This window comes from Rattus norvegicus, chromosome 3 (genome assembly GCF_036323735.1).
Source record: "Rattus norvegicus strain BN/NHsdMcwi chromosome 3, GRCr8, whole genome shotgun sequence".
NCBI classification, from domain to species: domain Eukaryota; kingdom Metazoa; phylum Chordata; class Mammalia; order Rodentia; family Muridae; genus Rattus; species Rattus norvegicus.
Genome location: NC_086021.1, coordinates 112,866,526 through 112,876,544, shown reverse-complemented (window position 1 = coordinate 112,876,544; position 10,019 = coordinate 112,866,526). Strand labels below are relative to the sequence as shown.

The window sequence follows — 10,019 nt, the reverse complement described above, 5'->3', positions numbered from 1 at the left end:
ACAAGGTTTTGATTTGTGGCTGAGGAGGGATGGGTGGGAGACACTTATGACAGAGTTTTATTATGCATCCCAAGGTAGACTTGAACTCAATATGGAGCCTAGCCCTACCTTGAACTCACAATCTACTGCCTCAGTTTCTGAAATACAGGTGTGTGTCACCATACCCAGATCCAAACATATCTTAAATCTCAATATTTAGAAAGGTTTTATATTTTAATTTTCATGAAATGACTTCAAGCAATTAAAAAAGGTCTCTGTCCATTGAAAAGGTTTTATTTGAAAATGAAATTCTTAAATATAGAAACTTACCATTACAACACCACCAACGTATTCAAAAGCACAGTGAGCTATACAGCCATACTGAATGGTATAGCCAGCAAGTCGGAAGGCCTTTCCCAGAACACCACGAAGCATACTTTGATGTTGACTCTGCCACCGCCAGCCTGATGGTGAATTTCAAAATGGTTTTGATTAGCATTTCTTAAAACAATTCAAAAAGAGATCTATAAAATGTCTCATTAGACATAGAATAAACTAACTGTAATCAGTATAGTTGACACAAATCAGTGTATTTCATCTGTTAATGATCATGTCAGTGACTGAGTTCATGACTTAAGATAACCAGCATCTCATAAAACCACCCTATAAACGGAAAAGTCCTAATAAGGATGACCACACCAAAACATTTCACTCAATCCTTGAAATCTTTAAACAGCATAACCTCCAAATCTCAGAACCTCCAAAATCATACAGAGAGCCATTACTAAACTTGAATGAATCTGCCCCCTCCCACCCTCTCTGACACACACGCACACACACGCACACGCACACACGCGCACACGCACACACACGCACACACGCACGCACACACGCACACACACACACGCACACACACACACGCACACACGTACACGCACACACACGCACACGCACACACACACTCTTGCTTGTCACTGTGGGCACATACACGCTGGGATAGACACATGGAAGTCAAGAGAGCAATTTTCAGGAGTCAGCTCTCTCCTTCCGTCTTGGGTTCAAGGTATCAAACTCATGTCATCTGGCTTATGTGGATAGACCAGTCCTTTTACCTGCTAAGTCATACATGCTATGGATTTTTAAAGCTATTCGGATTTTAATATAATTAAACTAAACCATTTCCCAGTATCTATTCCTTTCTTTTGAATAACTCCTTATAACGATTTCAAAACCATTTTCTTCCCAGAACTCAAGCCCTTGAGCAGCATCTCCCTTCCCGCCCCCATGGGGATCCTGATGGCCAGCCATGTCTGAATGCCTTCCTAAGTCCTGACTCAGAAAAGCAGGCAACTTTTTCTTTTTTCATGACTTTCTTTTTGATGCTGACAAGAGCCTAAGTGTGCCTTTTCTGGTACTTTAGACTTCCTTTCTCCAAAGCTCCTGTCCTTGTCATGTAGTTACCTGTCCACCTCGTGGCTGACCTCTATGCCAGCTTAGCTGCAATGGTCTGGCTTTTCCCATGCCTCCATTCTCATCCTAAAGCAGCTGCTGAGATTACAGGTGACCTTTGCGTTGTTCTTTCAAATTCTAATAAAACTGTCCTCTTTGAATAAACTGGCTTTGCTTTACTTTCAAACATATCCTGACTTTGTTTTTTTCTTTAATGGGTAGGGAAAAAAATGAACCATCACTGCTGATCTCCTAGATGATATCACAGCTTCATAGAGAGTCTTACACTCAAGACCCTGTGCTATGTACTGTTCATTTGACAGTTCATATCTAGTCTTTATAATAGTCCAGAAGATAAACAGGGCATGTCTGTCAAACGTTTCCTTGAGATGATCAAACCTGAGGACAAAGTTGAGGGAACCTGAGTTATATACAGTAAGTCAGAAGTAAGGAGGCCTTGTGAGGAACTGGCATTTGAAATGGCAGAGGCATAGAGGACTAGGTCTCTGACCTGTGGAATGGAAGCTACTAGCTCCAGGCAGTATCAGAATTGAGAGGAAATTAAAGGATAAGTAGGTAATATCATATATCTAAGAACAGAAGCATTGTGTAAGGAGGGGAAAGAGGATATTTTCCTCAGAATAGCCTCAATCTACGAGGACCCAGTCTCCATTTTGAAGGTAGGAGCTATTGTGCTGTATTGTTAAAAATAAATTTCCATTTACTCTTAAGGGCCGAGTAGCTGTTTTTAAGTCTGTTTCATGGTACTTGACCTGCCCCAACCCATGACCTTGACTTGGTTTTGAGAATACCCTACCCTTCTTGCCCAATCACATGGCCACCTATATGGTGTTTTTTGGAGATTTTTCTGTACTTCCTTATTGCTCCACTGTCCTCTGTGAACCAGCTTTGCAACTACTCCTGATTTTACTCCCTTAGGGATGTTTTCTTTAACCCCACTTAAGAGGCAGTCGCTGGCTAGATCTTGGGTACACCCCAATAAAAACCAAGCTTTCTTCAAATTTGTTCAACAAGACATGAGTTAAACAAAGGCAACAACAATGAACAACACACATGCCAAAGTTGGGGTAGGGGGCACACAAGGTCTCAACCCTATACAAAAGAATTACAGCCAACTAAGGAATTCTGACAGTGAGAGAAATATTCTTCCCCAGGGAAGAGCATACGAAGCAGTTATCCAATACCAAATGGTTAGCTCTGAAAACATATATACAATTTTATAGATTTTACAGACCAAGCAGATTATATTTAAATATATATATATATATATATATATATATATATGCATGTAACTACAATTAATGAAAGCAGAGGCCATGAATTTGAAAGGGAACAAGAAGAGATGGATGACAGAGTTTGGAGGAAGGAAAGGGAGAGAGAAATGATACTATAATCCCCAAGAAGAAAAAAATAGAAATTATCCCCCCATCACAGTTCCTCTAATTGTTTGCAAACAGGGACATGCTCTTTGAGGCAACCTTCTCTGAGCTTCGTCCATCCACATTTGCTACAGAATAACCCAAATCGTAGTCCATTCCAGTTTTGGTTCCTAACGACAGGACCTATGGATGATCCACTAATGTCAGTGGAGGCTCTCACCTTGGTGTAGGGTGGCTGCAGATGCTGCTGCCTGTTACGTCTCTAACACTGGGACAAACTACAGAGGTGCCCTATCTCACATATCAAAGTGGCTCTGGGTGACAGGTTCTCCAAGCCTCCCTCTATCCACATATGACAGCGTATGACTGGTATACCCCACCCTCTATCTCACACTCTCCAGCCCAAGGCGGGCTGCCCTTCCTCTAGAGGTTCTTCTCCATCCAATCCAGCCATTTTGGTAAATGGTTACCCAACCCGCTCCCTGCCCCACTTTTTAAACCTTTTGTCATCTTTACTACTGCACCCAGTTCCTTTCTCTCCCATCTCTCTTGCCCTCCCCTCTCTCCTCACACAGCTCAGTGTCATGACCACTCTGGACTCTCACAAATGTCTCTGCCTCTGGCTATGCTGTCCCTTTTACCCACAATGAACTTTCTCCTTCACCATCCCTGAGCAGCCATGGCCTTCCTTTTGATTTGTTTTATTCTACTGCTGCTGGCCAAGGGTATAGCTCTATTCAAGGATAAATGCTTTCCTTCAAAGGAAGGCCTATATCAAGAGACCTTGCTGGACCCTGCTATTGCTTGACTGTAAGGCAAATGCAGGTATAAAAAAATGACTCATCTCTTTGCTTTTAGCTTTTAGGGGGCAAATTATATAATAATAAGTACTTATGGAGTATTTAATATGCTTAAATGTACCAAATGAAAAGGATCAGTGAGAAGTCAATGCTTTTTGGAAAGAGCAATTTCTGAGTGCCTGTGATAATATGACATCATTAAAAAATAGATCAGAGCCAGGCATGGCATTGTATTCTTTTAATCCTAGCACTTGAAAAGCAGAGGCAGGAGGATCTCTGTGAGTTGAGGCCAATCTGATCTAGATAGTGAGTTGTGAGTTCTAGGACAGCCAGGACTGTATAGAGATACTATCTCAAAGAGAAAGACATGGAGGTGGGGGACAAAGAGAGAAAAAAAACATTTAGTAAGGCAAGGTAGCACACACTCAGGAAGCAAAACAGAGATCCCTGAGATTCAGGGCCAGTCTGACCTACATAGCGCCTCCGGGGCGGCTAGTTAGTGGTAGGTACATACGGAAGGAAGGAAGGGAGGAAGGGAGGAAGGAGATAGAGGGGGAGGGAAGGAGGGAGGGAGGGAGGGAGGGAGGGAGGGAGGGAGGGAGGGAAGGGAGAGACTGAGCAAACACTCTCCTGAACAAAAGGTCAAACGGAACACTATAAACAGGAAGAACCGAGACTACTGTACAGTCTGCATCATGAGGGACGATGCTGTCATCTAAATGATACTTTTTCCAAACAATATCTAGTTTAGATTTGAGATATTAGACATAGCTAGTCTACATATCCAAGACAACCAGCTTGAAGACTTAAAAAAAAATCATACATTCAATGAAAAGGGGGCAAAGAAGCAAACAGTTCCTCGGTGTGGCCTATCAGCAGCATTCCTGAAATCACAGTCCTTGGAAAACTGAGGGAGGAGAACTGCACTGAGTTTGAAGCCAAACTGGATACATACAAAGGACCAAGACAGTGTGGGCTACATAGCAAGATGCTTTGTTGAAAGAAAAAAATGAATAAAAGAAAATCAAAACAGAAAATAGGTAGAGTACTGTTGTAAAGTATACAGCACTCAAGTACAATGGAAAAGCCTTAGTTATAGCCCAGAAAGGAAAGGTCGGTCTATAAAGAACATTATCAGAACACTGGGGAAGTGATACTGTGCACAAAAGTATGATCTTGTGTGGTCCAGGCTGGCTTCAAACTCACTAAGCAGTCAGGACTGACCTTGAACCTCTAATCCTCCCTCCTTCTCCCAAGACCTGGGATGTGCTACCAAGTCTGTATAATATTACTTTTTTCTCTTTTTTCTTTTTGTTGGGGAGGAATGCTGAAATAAGAGTCTTAATCTACAGTCCAGGATTATCTTTAACTAATGATGATCCTCCTGCCTCAGGCCTCCAAGTGCTGAAATTACTGCTATGTATCACCAAACTCAGCCAAACATTAAATTCCTTAACATTATGCTAGACAGAAGGCTGTTTATAGTCGGTTAACACTGATTATTTACGATGACTCAGATTCGTCATATCTTTTCATACAGTTCACTTCTATTATTGATCAAACAGATAAAAACTAATTCCTATAAACCTGTGTGTGTGCACGTGTGTGCATGTGTATATTATCTAGTTTGATGTTAACTGGACAGAAGATAGTCATCCGAAGAGGAAACCGTAACTGAAAAAAAGCCTCAGGCTATAGGCAAACCTGTAGGGCATTTTCTTAACTAGTGACTGATGGGGGATGGCCCACCCCACTGTGTGTGATGCCTTCCCTGGGCTGTTGGTCCTGGGTGCTATTTAAAAAAAAAAAAAAAAAGCCAGAGCAAGCCCCAAGGAGAAATCAAACCAGTAAGCAACACTACTCCATGGCCCCTGCATTAGTCCCTTCCTCTAATTTCTTGCCCTGCTTGAGTTTCTATTCTCACTTTTTTGAGATGAACTATGATGTGGAAGTGCAAACCTAATAAACCCTTTCTTCACTAATTTGCTTTTTGGTCATGGCATTTTATCACATGAATAATGACCTTAACTAAGATAGTATGCATATACAGGGAAGAAGAAAAAGTTACTATGGAAAATGTTAATTTTAAATTTGGGCTACATGCATATGAAGTTATACTATAATGTCTTTTTAACTTTCTTTGTAAAATACAACACTCGGGTCAGGTTCTCATTATACCCTAGGTTAGCCTTGAATTTATAATGCACAGACCTCAGCCTCCTAATTGTTGAGATTATGTATGGGCCACCAAATATAGCTTGAATAAACCTTTCTAGAACAAACCCTTTGTTTGAAGACAGTGTGTCTTCAAGTTAATTCATTTAACAAACTGTAATCACACTATTCTATGCTCCAAGCATAGCAAAGGAAGTTCATTCAGCAGTGTACAGTGGTGAACACAGTGCCTATCTTCATGAAGCTTATGATTTACTGAGGCAGATATCACACACACAAAGAAAACAAAAGCATAAATATATTAAATAATTTCTTTAATTAAAAAAGAAAATTTAATACTTTCTTTAATTAATAAAGTAATTAAAAACAATGAGTCATCTGTTTATGATGTATGAGGAATGAGCTCTCTAAGACAAATGCCATTGATGTTAGGTTCTAAAAGAAAACATAAGAAAATTAAAAGACGAGACACGCCTGGGAAGCCAGAGGGGACTACTCTATGCCCACATTTTTGACTCTAGAGGAAAACGCCTAGCACTATCCAGGATCCCTGTGCACAGAAACCAAGACTATATGGTATCATCGGAGCCCAATTCTCCCACCAAAGCAAACAATGAATATCCAAACACACAAGAAAAGCAAGATCTATATTTTAAATCACATTTGATCGTGATGATGGAGGACTTCAAGAAAGACAGAAAGAACTAACTTAGAGAAATGCAGGAAAACATAAATAAACAAGTAGAAGGCTATAGAGAGGAATCAAAAAAATCCCTGAAAGAATTACAGGAAAACACAATCAAATAGGCGAAGGAATTAAAAATGGGAATAGAAGCAATAAAGAAAGCACAAAGGGAGACAACCCTGAATATAGAAAACCAAAGGAAGAGACAAGGAACCATAGATACAAGCATCACCAACAGAATGCAAGAGATAGAAGAGAGAAACTCAGGAGCAGAAGACTCCATAGAAATTATCGACACAATTGTCAAGGATAATGTAAAACGGAAAAAGCTACAGGTCTAAAGCATACAGGAAATTCAGGACACAATGAGAAGATCAAACCCAAGGATAATAGGTATAGAAGAGAGTGAAGACTCCCAGCTCAAAGGACCAGTAAATATCTTCAACAAAATCATAGAAGAAAACTTCCCTAACCTAAAGAAAGAGATGCCCATAAATATACAAGAAGCATACAGAACTCCAAATAGATTGGACCAGAAAAGAAACACCTCCCGTCACATAATAGTCAAAACACCAAACGCACAAAATAAAGAAAGAATATTAAAAGCAGTAAGGGAAAAAGGTCAAGTAACATATAAAGGCAGACCTATCAGAATCACACCAGACTTTTCACCAGAAACTATGAAAGCCAGAAGATCCTGGACAGATGTCATACAGACCCTAAGAGAACACAAATGCCAGCCCAGGTTACTGTATCCTGCAAAACTCTCAATTAACATAGATGGAGAAACCAAGATATTCCATGACAAAAACAAATTTACACAATATCTTTCCACAAATCTAGCCCTACAAAGGATAATAAATGGTAAAGCCCAACACAAGGAGGCAAGCTACACCCAGGAAAAGCAAGAAAATAATCATTTTGCAACAAAACAAAGAGAAGACAAGCACAAACATACTCTCACATCCAAACATGAATATAACAGGAAGCAACAATCACTATTCCTTAATATCTCTCAAAATCAATGGACACAATTCCCCAATAAAAAGACACAGATTAACAAACTGGATATGCAATGAGGACCCAACATTTTGCTGCCTACAGGAAACACACCTCAGAGACAAAGACAGACACTACCTCAGAGCAAAAGGCTGGAAAACAACTTTCCAAGCAAATGGTCTGAAGAAGCAAGCTGGAGTACCCATTCTGATATCGAATAAAATCAATTTCCAACCAAAAGTCATCAAAAAAGATAAGGAAGGATACTTCATATTCATCAAAGGAAAAATCCACCAAGATGAACTCTCAATCCTAAACATCTATGCTCCAAATACAAGGGCAACTACATACATAAAAGAAGCCTTACTAAAGCTTAAAGCATACATTGCATCTCACACAGTAATAGTAGGAGATTTCAACACTCCACTCTCATCAATGGACAGATCATGGAAACAGAAATTAAACAGAGACACGGACAGACTAAGAGAAGTCATGAACCAAATGGATTTAACAGATATTTATAGACCATTCTATCCTAAAACAATACCTTCTTCTCACCAACTCATGGTACTTTCACCAAAATTGTACATATAATTGGTCAAAAAACGGGCCTCAACAGGTACAGAAAGATAGAAATAATCCCATCCGTGCTATCAGACCACCATGGGCTAAAGATTGTCTGCAATAACAGTAAGGAAAGAATGCCCACTTATACATGGAAGTTGAATAATGCTCTATTCAATGATAACCTGGTCAAGGAAGAAATAAAGAAAGAAATTAAAGACTTCTTAGAATTTAATGAAAATGAAGGTACAAAATACCCAAACTTATGGGACACAATGAAAGCTGTGCTAAGAGGAAAACTCATAGCTCTGAGCGTCTGCAGAAAGAAACAGGAGAGAGAATATATCAGCAGCTTGACAGCATGCCTGAAAGCTCTAAAACAAAAAGAAGCAAACACAACCAGGAGGAGTAAAAGATAGGAAATAATCAAATTCAGAGCTGAATCAACAAAGTAGAAACAAAAAGGACCATAGAAAGAATCAACAGAACCAAAAGCTGGTTCTTTGAGAAAATGAACAAGATAGATAAACCATTAGCCAGATTAACCAGAGGACACAAAGAGTGTGTCCAAATTAACAAAATCAGAAATGAAAAGGGAAACATAACAACAGAGCCAGAGGAAATTCAAAAAATCATCAGATCCTACTATAAAAGCCTATATTCAACAAAACTTGAAAATCTGGAGGAAATGGACAATTTCCTAGACAGACACCAGGTACCAAAGTTAAATCAGGAACATATAAACCATTTAAACAACCCCATAACTCCTAAAGAAATAGAAGCAGTCATTAAAAGTCTCCTAACCAAAAAGAGCCCAGGTCCAGACGGGTTCAGTGCAATATTCTATCAGACCTTCACAGAAGACCTCATACCAATACTAACCAAACTGTTCCATGAAATTGAAACAGATGGAGCACTACCGAATTCCTTCTATGAAGCCACAATTACTCTTATACCTAAACTACACAAAGACCAAACAAAAAAGAGAACTTCAGACCAATTTCTTTTATGAATATCGATGCAAAGATACTCAATAAAATTCTTGCAAACCGAACCCGAGAGCATATCAAAACAATCATCCATCATGATCAAGTTGGCTTCATCCCAGGCATGCAGGGATGGTTTAATATACCGAAAACCATCAACGTGATCCATTATATAAACAAACTGAAAGAACAAAACCACATGATCCTTACATTAGATGCTGAGAAAGCATTTGACAAAATTCAACACCCCTTCATGATAAAAGTCCTGGAAAGAAGAGGAATTCAAGGCCCATACCTAAACATAGTAAAAGCCATATACAGCAAACCAGTAGCTAATATTAAACTAAATGGAGAGAAACTTGAAGCAATCCCACTAAAATCAGGGACTAGACAAGACTGCCCACTCTCTCCCTACTTATTCAATAGAGTTCTCAAAGTCCTAGCCAGAGCAATCAGACAACAAAAGGAGACCAAGGGGATACAGATTGGAAAGGAAGAAGTCAAAATATTACTCTTTGTAGATGATATGATTGTATACTTAAGTGATCCCAAAAGTTCCACCAGAGAACTACTAAACCTGATAAACACCTTCACCAAAGTGGCTGGGTATAAAATTAACTCCAATAAATCAGTAGCTGTCCTCTACACAAAAGAGAAACAAGACTAGAAAGAAATTAGGGAAATGACGCCCTTCTTAGTAGTCCCAAATAATATAATATACCTCGGCGTGACTTAAACGAAGCAAGTGAAAGATCTGTATGATAAGAACTTCAAACCTCTAACGAAAGAAATTGAAGAAGACCTCAGAAGATGGAAAGATTTCCTATGCTCATGGATTGGCAGGATTAATATAGTAAAAATGGCCATTTTACCAAAAGCAATCTACAGATTGAATGCAATCCCCATCAAACTTCCAACCCAATTCTTCATAAAGTTAGACAATTTGCAAATTCATATGGAATAACAAAAAAAAAAAAAAGGA

At 39.3% G+C, this 10,019-nt stretch overlaps 1 protein-coding gene across 4 annotated transcripts in view; it reads right to left on the bottom strand.

Moving 5' to 3' along the window:
- Immp1l (inner mitochondrial membrane peptidase subunit 1) overlaps positions 1 to 10,019 on the bottom strand; it is a 64,283-nt gene that overhangs the window by 27,753 nt on the left and 26,511 nt on the right. For all 4 annotated transcript variants that reach the window (XM_006234669.5, XM_063284593.1, NM_001399643.1 and 1 more), the window contains one exon: positions 310 to 443. In XM_006234669.5, coding sequence (XP_006234731.1) covers positions 310 to 414 — 105 coding nt within the window. In that variant the 5' untranslated portion in view covers positions 415 to 443. The remainder of the gene's footprint in view (positions 1 to 309; positions 444 to 10,019) is intronic.